This window comes from Megalobrama amblycephala, linkage group LG11 (genome assembly GCF_018812025.1).
Source record: "Megalobrama amblycephala isolate DHTTF-2021 linkage group LG11, ASM1881202v1, whole genome shotgun sequence".
NCBI classification, from domain to species: domain Eukaryota; kingdom Metazoa; phylum Chordata; class Actinopteri; order Cypriniformes; family Xenocyprididae; genus Megalobrama; species Megalobrama amblycephala.
This window is the reverse complement of record NC_063054.1, coordinates 28,608,572-28,636,037: the sequence shown is the minus strand read 5'-3', so window position 1 is coordinate 28,636,037 and position 27,466 is coordinate 28,608,572. Positions and strand designations below refer to the sequence as shown.

Genomic DNA, 27,466 nt, shown 5'->3' with positions numbered 1-27,466 from the left:
CAACACCATCAACACCACCAACACCATCATCAACAACACCACAAACACCATCATTAACAACACCATTAACACCATCATCAACAACACCATTTACACCATCATCAACCACACCATTAACACCATCATCAACAACACCATCATCAACAACACCAACAACACCATCATCAACAGCAACAACAAAAACAATGACAAATGCAGGTATGCCCAGCACAACAAATTCTGATATATAGCACAACTGCATGATAATGGTGAAAATGTGTATTAGTATTGAGAACTGTTGCTGAAATCTGTTTAAACCTGTTTAAATTGACACGTAGTCTCTTTAGACATATATTATGTCAATGACAACATATATATTGAAAACCAAGTCATATCAGTTTATTTCACATTTTTGGCCTCTAGCAATATTAAGACACAAGTACATCAAATTCATTTATTGTTTTTCATGTTTAAGAAAACAAATTATAGATTGATAAACGCATTGCTTTTTAATTGTTTTGTTTCATGCAGATAAAATATTCATATTTTTGTTGTACTAATTTTTTTTTATTCAGCAGTGTACAGCAGGTACTGTGAATATAAATTTAAATCTTGAACAAAAATAAATTATGTCTGAATTAAGATGATATTTTTGTTGTAATGCATGTCAAAATAACAGGAAATAATTTTCACCAATGTTCATCTTGCATACCCGTAACTGGGTAATTTTAATATTTTAGTATTAGTGTTGTTTTAAGGATTGAGGATTGTGGCTTAAACCTGTTGATGCAATGCACATTAATGTACACTTGTTTTACAGCTGTTAGAATGTCAATGACAATAAATCAGCCTTTTGACACCAGTCTTACTGACAGTAATAGTGACAATTACAAAGATTTATCTGGAAAAATAAAAAAATCCGTAAGTACTCCATGTTTCATATTTAATTAAATGTTTGTGCAATTTATGAAAAAAGAGCATTTCATTTTTGATGCTTTAATACTATAAATACAACTTTGACGAAGTCATAACATACATTTTATTATTTTTAGTTTTTACTTTTTATTTAATTATTTATTTTTCTCCAACCACCACTTAAGAAGTTTGTTTACCCAAAAATGAAAATTATGTAATTAATTACTCACCCTCATGACGTTCCAAACACGTAAGATCTTCGTTCATCTTCGAAACACAATTTTAACCACCGCTTTCAAGGTCCAGAAAGGTACTAAAGACATTGTTAAAATAGTCGACGTGACTGCAGTGGTTCAACCTTCATTTTACGAAGCGACGAGAATACTTTTTTGTGTGCAAAAACAAAACAAAAATAACTTTATTTTTTTCAACAATATCTTCTCTTTTGGGTCATTCTCATTCGCTGTTTAAGTTCAGCGCTTCAAGGTTCTATGTCAGAACGCCAGCAAAGTAAAAAGCATAGGAGAATGACACAAAAAAGAAGATATTGTTGAATAAAGTCCCTTTTTTTGTTTTGTTTTTTTTTTGCACAAAAAAAGTATTCTCGTTACTTCATAAAATTAAGTTTGAACCACTGCAGTCACTTGGACTATTTTAATGATGTCTTTAGTACCTTTCTGGACTTTGAAAGTAGTAGTTAAATTGCTGTCTATGGAGGAGTCAGACAGCTCTTGGTTTTCATCAAAAAAAAAAAAAAAACAGCCTTAAAGGACACCTATTATGCAAAATCCACTTTTAAATGGTTTTTGGACAAAAATGTGTATTGGCGGTGTGTGAACACAATCACCCTGATAAAAATCCACCAACTCCTTTCTTTTTAATCTCCATTAAACCAAAGCAAAGTCTCATCATACATGCCATTTTCATTTTCTGAGGAATGTGACATCACATTCCTCAAGCCCTGTCCTCTGCCGCTGACTTCCTGTATTACCATAGTTTCCGCCTTCAGCCAGTTGGACGCTATTCATTAGGACCATGTGACGTCACAGTGCTTTATCGCCACCATTTTTATGGCCACAACTACCAGAGGAAGATAAACAAAACACTCAGAAAGTTCACACAAGGTTACAATATGCCTAGGATGTTGTGCTGTTAGTTGTAACAACATTTGTCAGAAAACCCCCGAACTACAATTGTATTCGATCCCAAAGGAGTTAGATTGGCGGAATAAATGGTTGGCTTCAATCAGAAGGGACCACACCACTGACAGCCAAACAGCAACACAAAACATTAATAACTACTGGGACTGTCATTTACATAACATTATAATAAGAACACTATTGTAATGAAATATTGTGAATTCAATGTGTTTAGTTGTTGTTTCAGCGCGTTGTTGTGGGAAGAGCGAGTTAAACATTCTTATTAGCACATAATTCACGCTTCACTTGTGCATGCATTCGCATCATTTTGTTGTAATATTAAATTTATGTAGTATAAATATATGATTATAGGAAATATCTCATATAGGATGTGTTTTGTTGAGGGGCCGTATTCACAAAACATCTTAAGGCTGAAAGTAGCTCCTAACTTGCTGATTTAGGAGAAACTCTTAAAAAATAACTCTCTAAGAGTATTTCACAAAGCATTTTCGCAATAAAACTAGCTCCTAAATATGTGAAACGCTAGGAGTAGCCAAGAGGACTCCTAAGTCACTAAGACAAAATCAAAAACAGTCCTAAAATGATTGTTGGTGCCAATCCATCTTAGCAATCCACTCAAAGACAGTGTACACCACTGAGGCGATAGAGCCTTGGGTGCTGAGCCTTTTCTTCATAAATGCAATACATATTACATATACATATATATGTACACAGCAACTAAGACCAAAGAATTCACAACGTTTAATTACAATAGTGTATAAAATTATAATGTGATGGATATGACAGCCCCAATCATAGTTATTAATGTTTTACGTTGCTGTTTGAGAACTCGCGCTGAAGCTAAAGATGATCATATGTACAATAATGCGCTGCTGTGTTCATTGCCATGTCAGACACAAAGAGGGCGGCGAGTATAGCGTAAGTGATGTCTTCGGTACCCATGAATCCACCATTTTCTTTGTGCTCGAGCAGTTGTAGTATTCAAGCAGCATTCAAGTATAAGAAATGTGTTCTTATTAAAGCTACTAAAAATAATTAAATCAAGCACAGTGAGCGAATTTGTTTTTCTTTTGTTGTTTGATTCACATAAACGGCACCCGTAGGTACTGTATATTATGCTGCTTTCAGTTTAATACACAGATTTAAATGAGATTTCTTTACTTGCTATATATGTTCACAGATATAACCAACTGTGTTTATGTAAACTTTGTTCATTGAGTTTTTTAAATAATCTTGTGTTTATTTGACAGTTTATTCACAATAACACATGAAAGACAACTTAGTTTAAAGGATTAGTTCAGTTTCAAATGAAAATTAGCCCAAGTTTTACTCACCCTCAAGCCAAGCTGTATATGACTTTCTTATTTCTGATAAACACTCTCTGAGATATTTTAATAAATATCCTGACACATCCAAGCTTTATAATGGCAGTGAATGGGACCTACGAGTATGAGCTGCTGAAATAGCTTCCATCCACATCCATCATAAACTTGTACTCTACACAGCTTCAGGGGGTTAATAAAGGCCTTCTGAAGCGAAGCGATGCGTTTGTGTAAAAAAAAAAAAATCCATATTCAACAAGTTATGAAGTAAAATATGTAACTTCCGCCAGACTGCCTTCCATATTCAAGTTCCAAAGAAAGTGTAAACTGTCATCGCGTCAATTAAATTTTTTCCGTAAGTTGAATAGGGAAGGCATAGGACAGGGGGCAGCAAATAAGTTTGGCATCAGGCCAAAAAAAAAATTTGCCACTAGATGACGCACCAGAACATAGTCAAAGGATAATTTAAGAAATTAATTGATGAAAAAAAATGTCCTGTTACAGTGTCTTTTGTAACGTCTCGGTTACAAAGGTAACCCTCGTTCCCTGAAGGAGGGAACGGAGACGTACGTCGGACAGACCGACGAATGGGAATCTCGCCAGAGAGGCCAATCTACTTCGAGTGTAACTAAACGAGCCAATGCACATTGGCATGCAATCATCTGCATCAGCTGCTCGCCTCGCAGCGCGGGTATATAATGAGCAGCAGGTGCGTTGCATCTTCAGGTTTTCGCTGAGGAGCCGAACTAAGCAGGCGGCAGCACAGCAGGACAACAACTGTGGCGACGGGACGTACGTCTCCGTTCCCTCCTTCAGGGAACGAGGGTTACCTTTGTAACCGAGACGTTCCCATTCAGTCGGTCACGTTCGACGTACGTCGGACAGACCGACGAATAGGAATCCCTACCAAAGCGCCACAGGAGCTGCCCTCCTCCAGCGCTCTGTTGTAAGCCACCTGAACCCCCTTGCCTGCGGACGGTGGGACAGGGCTAACACACAGAGAGGGTCGATCACTGTTGTTCCCAAACCCATTCAGTGAGACTATTGGATAACGCTGGGAAAGCGTAACCTTTCGTTGAAAGGAACGCTGCGGAAGCCACATCCTTCCCCGAAGGAGTTATGTGGAGAAGTACATATGGACTAACCCTGTAGGGCTGTGCTACATATGGAAGAACTGGGGTGACTCCAACTCGGTAGAGATGGGTTCTCCCAGAGGGAAAGACACGGGCTTCGTTTAGGAGCAACCGTGGAGAAGCCATATGGGATCCCCGTAGGGTCACACATATGGAACCCAGCCTAAATCCGGTTCTCAAGGATTCAACGGAGTATAGGCCTGGCGCCGGACGCTCCGCCACGTCGGCTGCCGAAGGGTAACCGGAGGACTCAACAGGGTCTGCCCGTAGGGACTCTCTGGAGCAAAAAAGCGCACGCAGCGCAGCAAGCCGACACTAAGCCGGGGCCTCTCCGTGCCTCTGACCTGAGGCGAGAACACGGGAGGAGACCGGCTCGACACAAAGGCTATAGTATCTAGCGAACGTGTTAGGTGTCGCCCAGCCCGCAGCTCTACAAATGTCTGTTAGCGAGGCGCCACGAGCCAGCGCCCAGGAAGATGCTACACCTCTCGTGGAGTGAGCATGCAACCTGAGCGGGCAGGGCACGCCCTGAGCTTGGTAAGCCAGGGCGATGGCATCCACTATCCAGTGGGCCATCCTCTGCTTGGAGACAGCCTTTCCCTTCTGCTGGCCTCCGTAACAGACAAAGAGCTGGTCTGAGGTCCTGAAGCTTCGAGTTCTGTCTATGTACAGTCGCAAGGCGCGGACTGGACAGAGCAAAGCCAGGGCTGGGTCTGCCTCCTCCGAGGGCAGCGCTTGCAGGCTCACCACCTGGTCCCTGAAGGGAGTGGTAGGAACCTTGGGCACATAGCCAGGCCGGGGTCTCAGTACCACGTGGCTGTCACCCGGCCCGAACTCTAGGCACGATTCGTCGACCGAAAATGACTGCAGGTCCCCTACCCTCTTGATAGAGGCCAATGCAACCAGCAGCAAAGTCTTCATAGACAGAATCTTTAAATCTGCCGACTGCAAAGGCTCAAAGGGAGCAATCTGGAGTGCTCTTAGCACCAGAGCGAGGTCCCAAGAGGGTATGGAGGGGGGACGAGGAGGATTTAACCGTCTCGCCCCCCTAAGGAACCTGACGACCAGGTCGTGCTGACCAACAGATTTGCCATCTATGTGGTCGTGGTAAGCGGAGATAGCAGCAGAATGGACTTTGAGGGTGGAGGGGGACAGCCTACGCTCCAACCCTTGCTGCAAGAAGGAAAGCACGACACCGATCGAGCATCTTCGGGGGTCTTCTCGGCGAGAAGAGCACCACTCGACGAACAGGTTCCACTTCGAGGCATAGGCACGTCTCGTAGACAATGCACGAGCCGAAGTGATGGTGTTAAGTACCTCGGGGGGTAAGTCACCTAGAACCTCCGCGTCCCGTCCAGGGACCAGACATGGAGTTTCCAGAGGTCTGGACGCGGGTGCCAAAGAGTGCCCCGTCTCTGAGAAAGAAGGTCCTTCCTCAGAGGAATGGGCCAGGGAGGGGCTGTCGCGAGGAGTGAGAGTTCTGGGAACCAGGTCCGGTTGGGCCAGTAGGGCGCAACTAACAAGACCCGCTCCTCGTCCTCCCTGACTTTGCACAGGGTCTGTGCAAGTAGGCTCACTGGGGGAAACGCATATTTGCGCAGGCCCCGGGGCCAGCTGTGTGCCAGTGCATCTGTCCCGAGTGTTCCCCCGGTCAGAGAGTAAAACAACTGGCAGTGGGAGGTTTCTGGTGAGGCAAACAGGTCTACCTGAGCCTCTCCGAACTCTCTCCAGATCAGCTGAACAACGGCGAATGGCACGGTGGATTGTGTTCACCAACAATGTTTTCTGGAAGTATTCCTGAGCCCATGTTGTGATTTCCATTACAATAGCATTCCTGTATGTGATGCAGTGATCTTAAGGGCCCGAAGATCACGGGCATCCAGCATGGTTTTCCGGCTTTGACCCTTATGCACAGAGATTGTTCCAGATTCTCTGAATCTTTGGATGATATTATGCACTGTAGATGATGATAACTTCAAACTCTTTGCAATTTTTCTCTGAGAAACTCCTTTCTGATATTGCTCCACTATTTTTCGCCGCAGCATTGGGGGAATTGGTGATCCTCTGCTCATCTTGACTTCTGAGAGACACTGCCACTCTGAGAGGCTCTTTTTATACCCAATCATGTTGCCAATTGACCTAATGAGTTGCAAATTGGTCCTCCAGCTGTTCCTTATATGTACATTTAACTTTTCCGGCCTCTTATTGCTACCTGTCCCAACTTTTTTGGAATGTGTAGCTCTCATGAAATCCAAAATGAGCCAATATTTGACATGACATTTCAAAATGTCTCACATGGCGAAAAGCTCGCTTATATAGCCAGACACCCCGCTCATTCTGGCGGGCTTTGGCGGGCTTTGGCACGCTGCATCACCATAGGCTCACGCAGCTCCGCCGTGCCGTCATTGGTTCAAAAACTTTCCCAGTTTGAACCAATGGCTGTGCAGTTACACTGTGTTATTGAAAAAGGCTTCAGTATCGAGGACAAAGGAGTTTTTTCCCCATACACAGTATGAGTGAAGTATCGAAAGGGAACTAGTCCTTTAATACTCACGGAATGCCCCGTCTGACATCCAGCTCTATTAACGCAGGCGTTGGTCGCGTGCACTCAGAAAACCATATATCAGAAGTTTAGACTGATATGGCTTTAAAACGCATGCAGATGATAAACTTTCATGATGATGAAGAAATGTAATGTCACATGAGCATGTCCACGATAGACATGATCATTAAAACCAAACAGATATCATGTTTTAGTTTTTAGTAAAGAATGCGCAAGCTATTGGCTCTGCCCTCTGGGGTGGGGAGCAGCAGTTCATGTGCATTTAAAGACACACAAAAACAGCTTGTTTTTCTCTCACTCAAAAATTGGCAGTTTTAACATAATAAATGGTCTGTAGGGTGTTTTGAGCTGAAACTTCACAGACACACTCTGGGACATCTTAGACTTATATTAAATCTTGTAAAAAGGGGCATAATAGGTGCCCTTTAATTTGTGCTACGAAGATGAACAAAGGTCTTATGGTTGTGGAACGACATAAGGGTGAGTAATTAATGACAGAATTTTCATTTTTGGGAGAACTAACCCTTTAACAGTCAGAAACAGTCTACATATATTGTATCCTTCAATAACAACCCCTTTGCAAGGTCTTAAAGGAGAGGTTGATCCGCATACTGTATACATATAACATAGTAATGTCATATTAATACACAAAATAACTTAATTTAATTTGTATAATTGTAACATATTTACAAGCATACATTGGGTACTTTTGCTTTTTACAGATTGACACAAGTTATTCTAAGCAGCTAAATGGCTACATTCCTGGATCTACAGAAGTCAGTGGCTTCAGGTGTGATCTTTAAATTTTAACATTTTTTGACTCAACATTCCTGTACGGAAGAGGATTAGGGCCAAGCAATAATAAAAAAATAAAGCCATCTCGAGATTAAAGTTGTTAAATTTCGAGAAAAAAGTCATTAAATTCTGAGAACAAATTCGTAATTTAACGAATTTGTTCTCGTAATTTAACGACTTTTTTCTCATAATTTAATGACTTTATTCTCAACATTTTATCTCGACTTTTTTCTCGAAATTTAACAACTTTTTTTCTCATAATTTAACGAATTTGTTCTCGTAATTTAACGACTTTTTTTCTCGTAATTTAATGAGTTTGTTCTCAACATTTTATCTCGACTTTTTTCTTGAAATTTAACGAGTTTTTTCTCGTAATTTAATGAGTTTATTCTCAACATTTTATCTCGACTTTTTTCTCAAAGTTTAATGAGTTTTTTTCTCGTAATTTAACGAGTTTATTCTCAACATTTTATTTAGACTTTTTCTCGAAATATAACAACTTTAATCTCGAGATGGTTTTATTTTTTTATTATTGCTTGGCCCTAATCCTCTTCCGTATTCCTGTTTATTCACTGCTTTTTCAAAAAAAAATAAAAATCCAGTGTTAATACAGTGTTTTCACATTGGTGTGGTTTGTGTTTCGTTCCACAGGCCTGGTAGTGTTATAGCAGACTACGCAATAAGTGCAACATCCAACAACCTTGATTTTACAGCAGCAAACACAGCACTCTCTGAGTCTCTAAAAGCACAAGGAATCATTTTAGCTGCAGATGCTTTTGCTCAAAGTGGTAAGGGTAGTCAATGCGTAATATAAAACCCTTCACATTTCTTATATCCATCATATTTAGTATGTTATTGCTTGTCTTTGTTCACTGTTGAATTATATGAGCTGTATGGTTTTATTTTCAGAACAAACAGATTTCACAACAGGTAATTTATATCCTCTGCAAAAGCTGGACCTGAACTGTATACAGACAGACTTTGCAAAGGGACCAATAAAATGGATAGTGAATAACAAAGATCCTGCACTGGACAACACAAGATACACCCTTTCAAACAACAATAGCATTCTCACTGTGAAAAACACTAGTGAAAGTGACAGTGGTGAGTGACGTGGGATTTATCTTTGTCCTCTTTATCTTACATGGCAAAGTTAAGTGCCTGACTGCTGTTAGTCCTGTTTTAAAACGACTACTGTAAAACTTTACTATAGTTATATTAAATTATATTAGAACTGATATCCTATAGCAGTGAATCTCAACCTTTTTTGAGTCATGGACCCCCATCATATTTGGAATCATCCTCAAGGACCCCAGAATAAAAATGGCGCATTGGTATCATTAATGTCTTTGTGACAACCAAATGCAATCAGGTATAATTTACTACTACTACGTTTGTTGACTTATATTTACTTGACCTTGGCCCTTGACCTATATTTAGTCATATTGTCAGGTACATTATACCTATATTATCTTCCTCTTTTATGGGAACATGTCAATGTCAAAATATACAAAAATTAATATTCAGATATTTTATAAGGACCCCCTGGCATTATGTCAAGGACCACTAGGGGTCCATGGACCCCTGGTTGAGAAACACTGTCCTATAGCATACATTATACTATGTGATAACATATTATGACATAGATCAATCAAAATTAAGCTACACTTTGGGACATGGTCACGAATGTCCTCTCATTTACAAAGTATTATGTTTATAATTGTATTAATAATTATTTGGTTCATTATTCCCCATGCAGGTCGATACTCATGCATCATACAAACGGATACAGTACCATACATTAAATGGCAAAACATTATTATTAATCAACGCCCCACTATCTTTGTGGGTGATGAATACCATGTTTCTCCATGTAAAGACAGCACTGTCCAACTGAGATGTTCTGTTGATGCTGGCTACAACGTTGAGTGGGTCCTGAATGGTGCAGTACAAACATCAGGTTGTACACACAAAATTGGTTGTATTTTTATATTTTTTATAAAAGTTACTGAATAGTTGTCATTTAAACATTCTATAAAATCCTCCATGTTATTCATATTTTTTCTAGTACCTGCATCAGGCTCTGACATCATATTAAACCATCCTACTAAAAGTGGGGATTGTAAGGAGGAAACCTTTACATGCCGTCTCAAGGATCTGCCACAATTACTTGCGTACAGTTACAGCTGGAGCAGAGTCACAGTAAAGACAAGCACAGAAAGTGAGCCTTCAGTTTCTCATTCTTTTCAGCATCAAATTATATACATTTTTACTGTGATTCAATTACATTGGATGATTTTAACAAACTAGCAGACTTTTCTATGGATCACATCACACCTGATCTTGTGGTGTTGACTTTTTTTGGTCCTGTTATTTAGTTACTGTATTTGACACTTATTTTTGATGTTTCTGAATAGTGTGGGGCACCTTGCAAGGGTATACTTTCAAGTCTCAAAATGTGATTTTATATTCTGAAAGAAATTCTTGAATACAATCTGTTTCCTTCTGACTTTCAATCAAATTCTTCTCCAGATTATGAATGTTCAAATGAAGAACTTGGACTTGGAAAAACAAATGATGAAAAGAAGGGAATCTGTGGAAGTGGCTTTAAAGGCACCATAACTTACAGATGTGAACCACCTGTTTGGACAAAAGTACAGGACAACTGTATAGTGGATGTTATCTTTAAGCTTAAAAACACAGCTGAGGTAATCTATTGATCATGTATCTCCATCTACAATCATCTAGCCATTTTAAGCATTTCTAATATTTGTATTTTTGCAATTTAGACCTTGCTCGTGGATGACATTCCAGAGTTTATGGCTAACCTCAGTAGTGCCACCTCACAGAATAATGTTAATATTACGCAGTCTCCTGCTACTGTCCAAGCTATTGTGGATATACTCTTCAAAATTGCTAATTTGTCACAAGATACCGTCATCAATAAGCCAGTGATGGAGGTTTGTATATTCACATTCTAGCTTTTATGTAGAATTTAATGTGTAGACATTGTATGTAGAAAGTATACTAATATCAATAATACTTGTAAGTGTACTACTTAGGACCAAATTGGTCCACTTTTTAGTGTATATACTTTTCAATGTAACAGTAGTAAACTGAGTACACAACTAGTTTACTTGTATACTGATCATTTTCTTGTTAAATACTTGTAACACATTTTTTAGTTAATGAAAGTACACTTTGAAGTGTATTTAAGTATACTTACCTAATTTTACTCAAGTCTCAGTAAATTTCTAGTTTAGTAGTAGTTTACTAGTTTTTAGTAGTTTTACTTTGCATTTAAAAACAAACACAATATCCAAAAACTTTCAAAAAATCTCCAAACAACCTTAAGACAACACCCAACCTGTCCCCAATCTTTATATAAATTTACAATTATTAGTTCTAGAAGCTATACAACACACACATTTAGGTATAAATAGGGCTGCAAAAAATACCAATTATAAAAATGAGTTAAGTTCAAGTTCTAAATTTAACCCTTGGGGAAAAGAGTATTATGTCCATGTAAATATAATATGATTTTCTTTTTAATAAAAATTTTAACATCACCACCTACCATCACCAGGTAATTTAACATGTTCAATTCCAATATACCCAAGTGTGGAAAGGTTATACCTTTTTAAGTTGAAAAGTACTGCTACCAATTATTTTTTTATTATTATTATTATTTTTTGATAATTTGTGCATATACTGCTTCGATGTTCTGCAACCCTAGTTTTTAAAGCACGTTGTGTTTTTTCCTATATATGCTAACCAACATGGACATTTTATCATATAACATTTTTAGTAGTACAAGTGATGACACCCGTGATTTTAAAAGGAAGGATGAGGAAAAAAACACTAGTTTTTGTAGTAAAATTACACTGGGCACAGCGACCAAAACTATAATTACCTGAAGGAATACATAGAAAGTGAGTGGGTCGTTTTGTATTGAAATGTGAATGTCGTTAATGCAGCCCTTTTTGTACCTAAACTTGTATGTATTGATTGCTTCTAGGACTAATAATTGTAAATTATAAAAAAAGATGGGGGGGGCGGATTGGGTGTTGAGTTAAGGTTGTTTGGGGATTTTTGAAAGTGTTTAGATATTGTGTTTGTATTTAAATGTTTCTTCAATGTGGTTGTCTTGTGTTAATTATGGTATGCTGTTCACATGATTGACCTTGATTGCTAACAGTTGATTCTGAATAGCCTACTTATTGAGCTGTTGCCTTTGTATGTATGTGTGAGCCTGTCGAAGGTCTTTGACTGAAACGTTGCCACTTTTAACTTTTTCTAAGTAAAGGGAGAACAACAGTGTGCAGACCTTTTTTGTATTATTTGATGTATTTTTTGATCTTGCACCTAGCCAAGACATTTTGGATGTGCGTACCTTGACCTTTTTGTCCTAAACTTTATCATATTAAACAATGTTTTTATATCCAATTTTCAGAGTTTCCTAAAAACAGTGAACATCATTGTATCAGGTAATGTCAGTGATACGTGGAAACAACTGAGCAAAGGAAACACCACAGAAAACACCAGCATTCGACTTCTGGATGCTATTGAGAAGATAAGTGACCGTCTTAAAGATGAGTTTTCGATTAATGAAACATCAATTCAGCTGAACAGAACTACAATTAAAAACTCATTCAGTATAACATCAACACTGCCAAACTCAACTACAGAGGTTGTAATACCACAGGTTCCTAATGTGACTACTGTAACCATCATAATCTTCACAACTCTTGACAATGTCCTACCTACTCGTGATACTAATAATGACAGTAGGAAATCAGATGCGCTTATAAATGGAGATGTGGTTGTTGTTAAGGTGAACCAAACAATTAACAACATTTCTTTTGCGTTTGACATTACTAATCAGTCTTTGGGAAATCCTCAGTGTGTCTTTTGGAACTTCAGTCTTGACGGATGGGATTCCACTGGATGTGAAGTAAAGCCCTCAGTGAACGAAACTGGCAAGATTACATGTGAATGCGACCACACAACTTCTTTTTCAATCCTAATGTCACCGTTTTCCATCGATAACAAAGCCTTAGCCTATATAACTTACATTGGTGTAGCTATTTCAATGGCCAGCTTGGTTATATGCCTCATTATTGAGACTATTGTATGGAAGTCGGTAAGAAGAAATGACACATCCTATATGCGACATGTGACGATAGTCAACATTGCCGTGTCCCTGCTGATCGCAAACATCTGTTTCATCATTGGAGCCGCAATCACAGATCAAGAGCAGCCACCCTCAGTGGGTCGCTGCAGTCCAGCGGTTTTCTTCATGCACTTTTTTTACCTGGCTCTTTTCTTCTGGATGTTAATTTCAGCGCTGTTTCTCTTTTACCGTACAGTCATGGTCTTGTCCCAAATGTCAAGGGTCAGAATGATGGCCATAGCCTTCATAATCAGTTATGGTGCACCTTTGCTCATAGCGGTCATTACTGTTGCGTCGACAGCTGGACCTCAAAAATATATTTCCCAAAGAGCGTGCTGGCTGAACTGGGATGAATCTAAGGCCCTGCTGGCATTTGTGATTCCAGCTCTCACTATTGTAGCCATAAACCTTGTGGTTTTGATTGTGGTTCTGTATAAGATGTTGAGGAGAGGAGTTGGAGCCACAACTCAACCAGATGAGAAACATGCCCTTGTGGTCATTTTCCGATGTGTGGCCATTTTGACTCCTATCTTTGGTCTAACATGGGGATTTGGAATTGGAACCATGGTTTCACGTGACTTGGGTGTTCATGTGGTGTTTACAATCCTCAATTCACTGCAGGTATCATTTTCTGTCTCTATCAATTTTATATTAATGTTGCATTTTGTGTATTCCAGTTTGTGCAACCCACTAATGCTGCACTTTGATTTATTGTGTATTTCCATGTTTGTTTTTTGTCTTCAATTAATTTAAAATTGAACCATATTGTAACTGCTACCTGTATTTGTAACACTTTCTTTATTAGGGATTCTTTATTTTGGTGTTTGGAACTCTTTTGGACAACAAGGTATGAGCTTACTTCTGTTGCTTTATAAGAGCTTAAGTAAAGCCACTTAAATTTCTAATGCTGGAGTTAATCTAAAGGTCTGCCATTATATGCATTATATTAAACCATACATTACAATTTTGACAACAGCATGTCCCCCTGGAAGGGTTTATTTAAATTGTTATTTGAATGAAAGCACATTATCCTGCTTATTACACGGCTGTCCACCAAATACGTGAACATGAAAAATTTAAGTTTACATTATTTAACAAATTCACCTGTATTTTATCTAAGAAAAAAAGTCCACTACAACAAACAATCGACTTAGCAGCAATACTGAAACTGGAACAACATTACAGTAATATTAATAGGGATTTTCATTATAATCGATAACTGAGACCCTAACAGAGATAGCTGCATTTGTATCCATTTGTATGAATATGAAAGACATGAAAATAGCACCGGTTTCCAGGTAGGAGGTATAATATACAGTGTTGCTCTAGGACAGTGAATATTAGGAAATATGTGATCGCTGGATGGCGCGAATGACAAATCAGAAACAGCCATTTCAGAGCCGTGTAATAAGCAGACATTTAGGAGACTGGGAGTAAAGTAGAGATCTTTTTGTTGCAGGTTCGTGAGTCACTTCCAGGAAAGCTGTCACTACAGAAACTCAGTTCCAGCAATACCAAGGTAAATGCCATTCTATAGCAGTACACACTTATATGAGTTCTATAGGACTTTAAGTAACGTTCAACTTCTAACCATTGCTTAAATATTTTTACATCATTTGACTGATATCTCTTCACAGAGCACCAGTGCAGGACCATCATCCACATCTGGACTCGGGACTTTATTTCAAAGGATACGACAGAGGAGTGAGTAGATGACATAAATCTAAAAATAAATATTTTTAAATATATTTTCATTAAGATGAATCATTAGTATTGTTATTATTGTAATTTGAATAAATGTGGCTGATAAATTAATCAATGTAAAGACAATAGTTATGCAAATAAGATACATCTAACTTTTTGCAGATGTGTACAACGTGTCTGCAGCCAACCTTTCCTCACCAGTTACATCTTCAAATGACTCATATGCCATTATGAACACTTAAAAGATGCTCTAAAAGTGTTTCCTCTACTGCAATGTCTGTTAAATGTAGAATGTCTGCCATGTTCTGAGATCATTAGTCTAATGATGATGTTACAATGACTTTTTTTATGACTTCTTTGGGTAATGTACTGTAAATGCAGTGTTTAGGGGTATGGATTTGGAAAATTGGGGGGTTTTTTTGTTTTTGTTTTTTTTTACAAATCAAATTAGTTTTCTGTGGTTTGTGAAGTTCACAAGTATATATATATATATATATATGCTTTGTTATGATAAATTCCAAATGTTTCCAAAATTTCCAAATGTTACTTTGGACCGATAATAACCAATAATTTTACACCTCTGCATATTGTATTTACCTGAGTAGCTTTCTTAATTTTATACTTCTTGTAAACTGCTAATTTAAATTGTTGGGTCAAAATCAAAACTAATAAAAATGTTCCTTGTCTTAATTGGAGAGTACACTTTAAAAGCAGAAAGCTAGAAAGTGGATGAGAGAGAAAATTCTATTCTAAATATGCAGTGATGTGAATTAATTTATTTTATCTATATGCAATTTTTGAAAATGCAGTTTCATATAAAATGTGCATAGAAATTAACAAAAAATGTCAAACATTTCCCAAATTCCTGAAAATAGCACAAACACGGCAGAGATGCCAAGTTCAGCAGCTGGAATTAGCTGAGGTGAGGTGGCAATCCACCTGTCACTCAAGTGACCACGCCCTTAGTTATGCAGAACTTCAAGGCTTAATATAATTTCAACAGATGAATTATAAAAACAATTCACCCCCCTCAGAGTTGTCATGAAGGGCAAAATTAGCTATATAGACCAAAACCACTTTTTGTACCAGGCTATAAACATATTTTTTTTTTCTGCTGTAAAGTTGGGCATTTTAACATGGGGGGGGGGGTCTATGGGATTGACTCCCTTTTGGAGTCACTAACAGCCAGTCAAAGAAATGCAATTTAAGTCACAGGTAGGGAATACAGGCAAGTTATCCATAGTTCAAGTCATAGACCAGACACTGGCTGCATCTGGCTGACTTACTGCCTCCCTGCCTCGCTGCCTCGCTGCCTTATAAAGCAATGACTTGTAAGGCAGCGTTTGTGCATGAAGGTACCTCACAAAACTGATTTCAGACACACATCTGAGGCAGTGTAACAGTTTAATGATCTACCGTAAAATAGCTCGAGCTTTGGTGAGAACTAAACAAATATTTAATTACTACAGTAGTACTTTCTTGCTAGAAATTACATCAAAATTGCAAAATGTTGGTCAAAAACATACATTTACACACAAACTGACCAGCAAACGCAACTTTCGGACGCCATCTCTATTTTTCTAGCTCAACTGTCACAGAATGGAAAGCACAGGATTGTGGGATATCAAAGGCAGCAAAGGATACATCTACGTGTGTTCCAAACGAGAGATACCCTCCGAAGGGCATTGCGAAGTGAAAACAATCATGGCCGCCATATTGAAGGGTCGTTCCAAAGTTCCGAAGTGCTCAAAACTGGCCACTTCATAGAGCCCGTCAGAATGAAGGATTTCGAAGGGTACAACTGATGGACACTTCGGGCCCCTATGATCCTTTGCACAGTGAAGTTGTTTGTCATCACAGAATGGGCACAGGAGGCTCAGAGTTTGATTTTACCTATAAATGTATGTATAATATTTCTCTATACTACTGCAATATTTATACGAGTTAGATTTAGTACATTATTATGGTCAAAACGACATTGTACTTTAACAAAAATAACAGGTGCAGGTGATGGCTGAGTGAGTGCAGGTGAGGAACAGGAGGGATGCTGGGAAATGTAGTGTGCTAAGGGGACTGGGCTGGTGATGGTCATGGTCATGACAATGAATTTTAGGCACAAACGCACAAAATTTATGCCAATTTAAAAAAACAAAGACAAACAAAAAACATCATAAATGCCTGCTGTTTGTCAGATTTGTCAGCTTTATACATTTTATGAGCATTGTTATATAACCTTGGTGGCCCTGTTACATATGCAATTATACAATTTAAGCTTATAGCTTATATTTGACAATATATCCACCTTTTTCCAAACAAGCCTTATGTATATTAAAATAAGGGTGGCACTTCTGGTTTAGAAAGCTGGCACACAAAAGAACAATTCATTTCAAATAATCCTGATCTGTCAGTTTGACTAAATGAGCTGTACATTTATCATCATGCTCTATTTTTATCCATCAGGAAATAATGTAACGCTTGGAATTTTAATGTGAGATTGATGTCAGAAGAATTTCTGTGATGAGAGCTCTATTCAGTCTTCTGTGTTCTGTTCCTGCAGGTTATTTTCTTTCTTTTCTTTTTTTTTTTTTTTTAGTATTTCACCATAACAATATGAAAAAGACAACAGAAATTATGTTCTTATGATCTGCTCTTCATCTGTTAAAATGACAGAAAGCACTTTGAATCCATCAGTGTTCCACTTAATGAGGGAACATAACTATATTACTTAATATAGACTTACATATATTACTACAGTAATTATTAATAGAGAAAGACTCATTCAAGCTTTCAGGGTTCTACATAGTTTGCTGATAGTAATTTGTTAATATTCAATTCACATTTATTTGTATAGTGCATTTCACGATACATATCATTTCAAAGCAGCTTTACAGAGAATGCATGTCAACGTTACAATTTAAAGAATGCAGTTAGCAAATAATGTAATAATTTAGGCAATTAATTTACAATCACTGTTAGCAGTTTAACTGAACGTAGAAGCAATGAGTTCCTGGAAAAATGAATTACATGAATTACATATTAACAATAATTAGGATGTAGAAATTGTGCAATGTGCATGTTGATCCAGACGATTGCGTCTTCTGAAATCCTCGCAGGAGTTGGCGCCGTCTCTTCATAGGTGTTGGTCATCTGAGGTCTTCTTAAGAGGCTGGATCCAAACTGAAGCTGATGTCCTCTCTAGTCACCTCGGGACGGGTGTCCCGAGGCAAAACAGAAAAGCAAATGGAGAATAATTAGCGTAGCTGCTGTTCATAACATTAAGCAAAGATAGTCATGTGCAATTGATCTGATATGAGATGCATTATGTGAATGCTTGGCTAAAGAGATGCGTCTTTAATCTAGATTTAAACTGGGTGAGCGAGTCTGAGCCCCGAACATTATCAGGAAGGCTATTCCAGAGTTTCGGAGCCAAATGTGAAAACGCTCTCCCTCCTTTAGTGGACTTAGATATCCTAGGTACAACCAGAAATCCAGAGTTTCGTGATCTTAAAGAGCGTGAAGGATTGTAGGGCGACAGAAGATCGGTTAAGTACACAGGAGCTAAACCATTTAGAGCCTTATAGGTCATTATACTTTATAATCGATACGGAACTTAATGGGTAACCAGTGTAGAGATGATAAAATTGGTGTTATATGATCATATTTTCTTGACCTGGTAAGAACTCTAGCAGCTGCATTTTGTACTAATTGTAGCTTGTTTATTGAGGAAGCAGGACAACCAGCTAATAATGCATTACAGTAATCTAGTCGAGACGTCATGAAAGCATGAACTAACTTTTCTGCATCAGAAATAGATAACATATTCCATATCTTAGCAATGTTTCTGAGGTGGAAGAAGGCTGTTTTTGTAACATATGAAATATGATATTCAAAGGACAAGTTGCTGTCTAATATAACACCCAGGTCTTTAACTGTCGAGGATGGAGTAACAGTACATCCTTCTAAATGCAAATTGTAGTCTGAGAGATTCTGTGTACAGGTTTTTGGCCCAATAAGTAATACTTAAGTCTTATCTGAATTTAATAGAAGAAAATTACTAGTCATCCAATGTTTTACTTCTTTAATACATTCTGTCAGATTGGATAATTTAGAGATTTCGTCTGGTTGTGTTGAAATATATAACACAGCATAGCAGTGAAAACTAACTCCATGTTTTCTTATAATATTGCCGAGTGGCAGCATGTATATTGAAAATAGCCGGGGGCCTAACACTGATCCTTGTGGCACTCCATAGTTTACTATCGTGATCTTAGATTTTTCCCCGTTTATATAAACAAAATTGTGACGGTCTGATAGGTACGACCTAAACCACCGTAATGCCTGGCCCTGAATACCACTGTAATTTTGTAGTCGATCTAGGAGTAGCTATGATCTATAGTGTCGAACGCAGCACTGAGATCAAGTAACACTAGTATTGAGATACAGCCTTGGTCAGAAGCTAGAAGTAAGTCGTTTGTAATTTTAACGAGCGCAGTTTCTGTGCTATGATGAGATCTGAATCCTGACTGAAATTTTTCATAGATAGCGTTTCTTTGCAAGAAGGAGCATAATTGGACCGACACCACTTTTTCTAGTATTTTAGACATAAATGGAAGATTTGAGATGGGTCTGTAATTTGCTAATACGTTTGGATCTAATTGTGGTTTTTTAATGAGAGGCTTAATAACTGCTAGCTTGAACGGTCTTGGGACGTGACCTAGAGATAAAGACGAGTTGATAATATTGAGAAGAGGCTCTTCTGCTACAGGTAACAATTCTTTCAGGAGTTTAGTTGGTATTGGATCCAGGGGCGTAGTTTGCGGGGGGATGGGGGGGAGGTAACCCCCCCAATATTCAAATCCATCAGTTACAACCCCCCCAATATTTCAACATGAAAATCACAGTAGATCTATACTAACATATGTATAATTCATTTATTTTGTAACAATAATTTTGTAATCATAATAAATTAGTCAAAAAAGTACCCCCTTCCATTGAACAGATTGGTAACGCCCAACCAATGAGCGTCGCACTTTCACCAAAACAACGTGAGTGGAGATCTAATGTTTGAATGGAGAGCACAGGTAGCACCAAAAAATGAAGAGAACCGTTGCCCAGCCTACTATATTAAACTTCTGTTCAAAGACGGATGTTAAAAAGAATAAAGCATGTACTGAGAAGGAGGTATGAAAACATTGTAATAGGTACACTCCACATATATTTTAGCTAGCTGATCCATTGCAATTTAGCCATAACTATCAGTGTAACTGTAACCAGTTACCAAAACAGCCGTCTGTTTTGTTACTTCATTTTTCAATAGTGTCTTATCAATGACAAAAGTATTCACATCGGTTTGTTTTCTTCCAAAACTTAATCTTAATCTGACTTTTGAACGGATTGGCTTGAATGAACGATTTAAGTAGCTCACTCATTAAAACGTCGAATCGCTGCCACCTACTGGCGGTTTCAATATTTAACATAATTTCTTTCTTTTTAGAATCACTCCGTTATGTTAGAATTTGATGAATGGTTATAGATAAATTCCATAAAGTTTAGATAGATAGATAGATAGATAGATAGATAGATAGATAGATAAAGAAGAAATAAATTATCCAATAACGCTTTGAATTATCCAACACACATAAAACATAATTTTTTATATAGTTTTTACTATAATTGTCCTATAGTTGTAAAGCACTGCAACTGTTCTTGAGGGGCGATAATTAAGGTTGAATCATAAAACTCTATTAAAGGTTGTACATTTACAATTGTATTTCTGATACTTTCGATTTTCTCAGTAAAGAAATTCATAAAGTCATCACTACTAAACTGTAATGAAATGTTTTGTTCTGGTGATGTCTGTTTATTTGTTAATCTAGCCACTGTACTAAACAAGAACCGTGGGTTGTTTTGGTTTATTTTCTATGAGTTTGCGGAGATGCTCAGCCCTGGAGTCTTTTTAGAGTCTTTCTATAACGGGACGAGCTGTCTTTCCACGCGATTCTGAAGACCTCTAAACGAGTTTGTCTCCATTTGCGTTCTAGATTACGAGTTTCACTTTTGATAGCGCGAGTAATACTGTTGTACCAAGGTACAGTATTTTTCTCTCTAACCTTTTTTAATCTCATCGGTGCAACAGTATCTAATGTACTAGTGAAAATGGTGCACATGCTGCTAGTCATTTTCTCTAGATCATTTGTGTGTTTAGGTACGATGAGCAGCTGAGACAGATCAGGCAGTTTATTTGTGAATTTATCTATAGTTGTCGGGAGAATTGTTCTGCCTAGTCGATATCGCGGCGCAATTTGACAAATATCATCAGTATGCAGTACGCCAGTTACAAGGTAGTGATCAGAGACGTCATCACTTTGCGGTAGAATTTCTATTTCGGTTGGATTGATTCCATGTGATATAATTAAATCTAGTGTATGATTAAAACGGTGAGATACTTTCACACTTTTTTCCTTTTGATGTTCAGTGGTTGAAGGTTTAGTAGATTAATGCCATTCCATTGTAACCTAGACTAAACCCATATATTATATAGGATATAAATAGTGTTCACTGAGCTTACAGGAATCTGATGAATCATAGATAATAAATCTTAAACGTTCCCTTTCACAGATACACGCTTTTAGACAAAAGCTGTTAGGTGTGTTCATACAATTATGCAATGACAGTAACTGTTTGATTTGTTGATTTAATTTCAGAAAGAAGACTTTATGTGAAGTGTGTCACAGTATTTATAATACTCTCTATCCCTAGTTCATCAAGGGAATTTTGTTAAGGTATAATATGTGATTTACACCTGATAATGTAGCCCACAATGTTTCTGTTACGATGTCACTCCTCTCTGTTCACCAAAAAGAACATGGAAATAATAGAGGGAATCAAACTTGTCTAGCAGGTGATCCACACGCAGTCACATTCTTGTGGTGACTTGCACAAAGACATATTAATTCCAGGATCATTTTTTTAGGTGGATCATTTGACAAGGAAACAAAATCTCAGACACTTAGAAACAAGCTCGGCATCCCTTCACCGTCGTTTCCAGAGGTAAGGTAGGAGTGACAAATAGGCATTTTTATTCTTTTAAATGTGTAAATGCTGTAGACTTTGTGTCATTGTAATTTATAATTCAATAATCTTATTTTATTTTCTGACTGATGCCAAGGTTCTTCCACGCAAGATTTGACCTTTGCTGTAAATATCTGTTGTAAACATTAATGGATACAACATATAGTGCTTCAGATGTTTTATAATTTTTATTTTTAAAATTTATATTTAAATTTATTGAAAAAATTCCACACCATTCAGTAGTCAAAGACAGTAGTAGTTTTTGTTGGTGATTTGTGACAAAAAACAGCATGAAAGTATCATTGATTGTTCAGTTTTATCATTATTATCTGATTATATATCCCAGTATTTCCTATTTTACAGACAATTGCCTTTTTTTCTGAAGAAATATGTTGAAGTGATTTTGACAGACATACATCAGTGAGAAACATGGCTGGTCAAGGTAGAATAAACAACAAATAACTCATTTTTGATTACTGTAACTACTTTTGTCACAAAAATGTTATACTGCAAGACATCTTGCCTCTTAAACCGCTTGAGCCTATAACAAGTTTTAGTTTTGCTACATTCTATGAAAAAAATGGAACAACAGCTCTCCCAGAGGCAATACTCTTTCAAAAGGTCTACATTTTGAAAGGGTACTGCCCCAGTGACAGCTATACGAATTTTTTTTTTTTTTTTTTTTTTTTTTTTTTTGTCCCTGAGAGTGTATAATGACAAATATTTTCTGGCTTTGTTTACACCTTTTATCACCTGTCATACACTTGCTGTCAAAAATAGCTCACTGTCAAAATAATACCTACTTAAATACTATAAAGAAGTATAGTATTTGCAATTTGTCAGAATGCCAGTGGTGGTAAAAAAAAACAAAAACAAGTACTCATTTTCAATTTTAATTGAGTAAGATGTACAACATTACTTGATTTTTAATTTTAAGTAGTAAAATTAAAAGTACTGATCAGTGAACCATGTTTATTATTCTAAACCACACTAAGCAAAAAAAAAAACAAAAACAAAAAAAAAGATTTGAGCAGACATTTAAATGTATTAATCTTTAAACAATTAAACATTTAATTTTATTACCAAAATGTACATGCACTATACCGAAACATTTTATTTTATTACCAAAACTTATATACACTTCATACACTATTTAAAAACATTAAACTTCAATATACTTAAATATTAATTTAAGTTACTGGTCATTCAAATATGCAAACAAGTTGAAATAACAAAGTCTATGTATTATTTTAAAAATTAAGAAAATGTGTAACGGAGTGCTTACATAATACACAGTAAGCATACAATATACAGACATCACATGGGGCAGAATGTGTTAAGAAGAATGCTATGCAAACATATAGTTTTATATAATTGAAAATGGCAGTGCATGGTAAACATGAATAAGTTGGGCTATCTCAAAAAATATATAAACTTTTTTTTAGTTATGATGTTCTCTATTTTAAGTAAGCAGAACTATCAGGTTTTGATTCTGTAGAGCTCATGCATGTTAATTAACATAAAAGATGTAGTTAATTAACTTTTTTTTTTTTTTTTTTTTTTTTGAGTTCTTGGAAATCAAATGAGTTATTTACTTCAATGTAAACCCTAAGTTGTCAGAACTCAAAAAAGTTAAGAAACTCAAAGTTTAAGCAAGATTTTTATTTTATACTCATACATTTTTATTGTTCCTAACTTGAAATATTTGAGTTCACTACTTCATACATTTAAATTAATATTACTAAGTTATTTCAACGTAAATATTTTGTTAGCTATAGCAAACTAATTCAGAAAATGCTAACTTGCTAACATGTTAACAATAGTGTTATATATATATATATATATATATATATATATATATATATATATATATATATATATATATATATATATCACCATGATGGTGAACCCACATAACAAAACATTAATCACTACTAAATCTCCCTTACCATTAATCTTGCACAAATTAAAAAAAAAAGTTCATACAACTCAAAACAATGAAACAGTTCAGTTTACTTTAAATGCTGTGAATTCAAAATAAAAAGAAAGTTCTAAATACTCATAAATGGAAGCCCATTTTCTACACTAAATAAAAAAATAAAAACAGTAATTGCAACTTTTTGTCTCAGAATTCTGAGTTTTTATCTCGCAATTCTGACTTTTTTTCTCAAAGTTTTTTTCCTCACAATTTTTCCTCACAATTCTGAGATATAAACTCGCAATTGCATGATATAAAGTCAGAATTGTGAGATATGAACTAAAAAAGTTTCACAGAATTGCAAGTTTATATCTCACAACTGTGAGAAAAAAGTCAGAATTGTGAGAAAAAAGTCAGAATTGTGAGATAAAAAGTCACAATTACTGTTTTTAATTTTTTATTTAGTGGTGGAAACGAGCTTCCATACAGTTAATTTAACTAGTTAACTGAACTAATTTGTTTAATTTAAGTTTGTCCTACTCAAACCAATTAAGTATTTTGAGCGTTAGAGTTTACAGTGAAAAATGTCCATATTCAAGTTTTTGGGCGTAGACAGCTCACACTAACTTTTTGCAACATCAGTCACACACAAACAAGTTCTGCGGATCTTCCAGTTCTTGATTCATTATGAGTCAGACATGACTCACTCTGGCCAGATCATTGAAAGTTGTTGGTTGTAGAAACAAGGAAGTTTAAATATTTGCATAGTCTAAGATAGAAGTACAATTCTGTTTAATTTATTTTCCGAGACATTTAGCTTCTGGACTAAAGGCTCATAAGTGTTTTGTTTTCCTACTAATGGTGTCTCTTTATGTCCCATTTCTTCAGATACAGGACAAATACTAAAGTACTTTGCAGGAATCATAGCTTTCCTGCTGACCCATGAATGTGTTGTGGAAACACTTGATTTCTCAAATACAAGTATAAATTTCAAGGTAGTTGAAAGTTTATTTACCGCAGAAACATATATATGAAAACCAACACTTTCAGAACTTTAAATCATTTGCATAATTAATAAAATGTTTTGTACACATTTAATCCAAATTTAAAATATTTAACATAATTTTTTTGTTTTATTGCTATAAACTGTGTAGTGGAGCCATGATCACATGATTAAATGATACAATTTTATATGTAAAATACATGTATTTTTGTGTTTTTTATTCCAGATTTATTCCAATGTCACAGAAGGGCAAGTCCATTATATACACACAGGTCTGACTCATGGTTTTGACCTCTACTCATACATGTTATTCAGATAAAAATGAAGATACATTAACTTAATATGCTTTGTCATTTTGTCTTTCAATGGTTTTGTCTTTACCTTTACTTCAACAGGCCTCCTTATGACCGCATGATTATTAAAATCTCATTCATTTTCTCATATGTACAGAGCAACTGGAATACATTGTGGTTGTGGAAGTGAATGCATCCCACGCTTTGGTGATTGAACAGATCAGAGCAGCGATGGCCTTTAACATGTTTCCTCTTCAATTGGACAACAGTACTGAAATTACTACTGCGAACATTACAACAGGTGATCAAAAGCCATTTACGTAATTCTTACTACTTAATTTTCATCTTTAATGTTGTTAACCAGTTCTGTTATATTTACATTAGTGTGCCAGCCAAATGTGACCGAATACCAGTGCGTATGTGAAGATGGTTATGCATGGACATACAACAACTGCAGGACATATGAGGCCTGTGATGCCATCAGTTTGGGCTCATGTGGATGTATCAGTGGCGTTCCGAGTGATGGAGAGATGTGTGTGCTGGAGAGCGGTAAGAATCATGATCAAACAAGCCAACTGCAAATGCACCTAAAAAAGCTATAAAAAAAGTTATTACTGTTAAAAGAACAATAATGCTAAAATGATACAATAAAAAAAAAACAAAAAAACTCTTAACTGACCCTTCGCAAAGATCCGCCCCCCTTTAGTTACTGTTGCTTTATCCGACAAGCCATGCCCCTGTCACGCCACACAGAGTGAAAAATACATAATGGAACAAAGAGGACACTGACAACACGTCGACAAACAAGACAGAGCAGGTTACATATGATATTAAACAAGGTCCCAGTTTTAAAACTGTGTAATTTTTTAAAAGAAATTCGAACAATAAAAACCGTTTTGTGGCTCTTTCATGTGTCGTGACAGATCGCTGTAGTGCCTCAGCTCAAGCGGCTCGTGAGCCGATCATCTCTTCCTACTAGTTAATTCATAGCATCAAATAAACATGAATGAACATGAGAAGGAATGTAGTTTAAAACGCTGAAAGACACACCATTTTTCAAGTTCAAGTCCACCGAGGTTAATCTTCTAACTCCTGACTGCTTTGTCGGACAAAATGGTGGATTCTGCGTTATGATTGGTTAGATCGCTTGTCAATCAAACTCCCGACGAAGGATCAATTGCTTAACATATGCAGTAAAAATATATTAGATTTAACAGCTCATTTTACATTTTACAATGATAAGCTTGTTGTCTCTGTCACAGAACTACCCTTCACAGACTTCTTGTCTGAAGTTGAAATGGAATCATCAAGCATCTCCGTGATCGATGAGATGAGGAGATTTCTGCAGAACTTCACCTTTCCACTTCATTTAGATGAGCTGGTTGAAGTATTAGATGTGGACATCACGACAGGTGAAGTATATCATGTGACCTTCATGACCTTCTAAACACTAACACAGCAGTCCTAATCTTTTAAAAATGTGCTTTTTATTTATATTTATCCTTTCTTAGTATGCAGTTTCAATGACAGTGGATACAAGTGTGTATGTGAGGATCAGTATTTGTGGTCGTGTGAAAAGTGCACAGAATATGGGAGCTGTGACAACATCACTAACAACACATGCAGCTGCATCAATGATATTCCAAGTGATAGACAGTTCTGTCAACCAGTCTATGAGATAACAAGTAAAATAGTTTTATACATTTCTGTTTGAAATCTGTTTGTGATCTTAGTTACTGTTCAAAAATTATTGCTAATCCATTCTCATCCTTTTCCCATAAGATAACACAGCATGTGCGCAACCATCAACAGGTACATAAAAATCTGACTATAAAGTATAATTCACCCAAATATGAAAAATCTGTCATCAGCTCCAAACTTGTATGACTTTCTTTCTTCTGTGGGACATAAAGAAAGATATTTTGATTAATGTTGGAAACCAAACTTGGTTACCATCATTGTATGGACCAAAAACATTTCTCAAAATGTGAATTTTTGTGAATTATCCCTTTAAATCCAGATCACTTCAGCAATTTCATGCATATAAAAAGATGAGTGAATATTCTAACTCTTTTTTTTATCTTTCCTTCCATGACTCCAGTTCTGATTGAATATCTAACTGAAATTCAGATAGATGCTGATAATACTTCCATCATTGATCAGCAGATGAACTATTGGATGTCTTTTGATTTTCCCTACATAATCAGTGACAGCACTAACATCACAGAAATCAACATAACTACTGGTATGATCTTTGTCTCTATTTAGACAAGTTGTACTTAAAACATTATGAATGTTGCCCTAAATGCATAATGATTTTTTGGATTCTGCTTTCCAGTGTGTTCTTTGAATGAAACGCAGTATCAGTGTAAATGTGAGGGTCTGTTTGTTTGGCCGAATGACACGTGTCACTCATACGAGGTCTGTGATGACATCA

General features: G+C 36.6%; 2 protein-coding genes across 4 annotated transcripts in view; both read left to right on the top strand.

Annotated features, from left to right (window-relative positions):
• The first annotated feature begins 75 nt into the window (after positions 1 to 75).
• LOC125278256 (adhesion G protein-coupled receptor F4-like) lies at positions 76 to 15,451 on the top strand. 2 transcript variants are annotated; one of them, XM_048207275.1, is made up of 14 exons: positions 143 to 198; positions 800 to 900; positions 7,795 to 7,862; positions 8,519 to 8,655; positions 8,777 to 8,971; positions 9,627 to 9,827; positions 9,936 to 10,088; positions 10,400 to 10,575; positions 10,657 to 10,827; positions 12,321 to 13,661; positions 13,846 to 13,887; positions 14,500 to 14,559; positions 14,678 to 14,744; positions 14,907 to 15,451. In XM_048207275.1, the coding sequence occupies exons 1-14, from the start codon at positions 186 to 188 to the stop codon at positions 14,984 to 14,986; spliced, it is 2,805 nt and encodes a 934-aa protein (XP_048063232.1). In that variant the 5' UTR covers positions 143 to 185; the 3' UTR covers positions 14,987 to 15,451. The 2 variants fall into 2 exon arrangements, with proteins under 2 accessions (XP_048063231.1, XP_048063232.1); XM_048207274.1 differs by having other exon boundaries at positions 76 to 900.
• Positions 15,452 to 19,396: 3,945 nt separating this feature from the next.
• adgrf6 (adhesion G protein-coupled receptor F6) overlaps positions 19,397 to 27,466 on the top strand; it is a 149,490-nt gene continuing 141,420 nt past the window's right edge. The window contains exons 1-5 of one of the 2 annotated variants that reach the window (XM_048207215.1): positions 19,397 to 21,794; positions 22,179 to 22,257; positions 24,622 to 24,728; positions 24,963 to 25,008; positions 25,187 to 25,330. In XM_048207215.1, coding sequence (XP_048063172.1) covers positions 22,245 to 22,257; positions 24,622 to 24,728; positions 24,963 to 25,008; positions 25,187 to 25,330 — 310 coding nt within the window. In that variant the 5' untranslated portion in view covers positions 19,397 to 21,794; positions 22,179 to 22,244. Of the gene's footprint in view, positions 21,800 to 22,178; positions 22,258 to 24,621; positions 24,729 to 24,962; positions 25,009 to 25,186; positions 25,331 to 27,466 lie in introns of both variants that reach the window. The other variant, XM_048207214.1, reaches the window with a different exon arrangement.

Bases quoted from the DNA above. Each gene is read 5' to 3' on its own strand.
- LOC125278256 (XM_048207274.1), top strand. From the start codon at position 766: ATGCAATGCACATTAATGTACACTTGTTTTACAGCTGTTAGAATGTCA. The intron at 8,972-9,626 runs GTGAGTGACGTG...TTCCCCATGCAG, and splicing joins CACTAGTGAAAGTGACAGTG to GTCGATACTCATGCATCATA. The intron at 9,828-9,935 runs GTTGTACACACA...TATTTTTTCTAG, and splicing joins TGGTGCAGTACAAACATCAG to TACCTGCATCAGGCTCTGAC.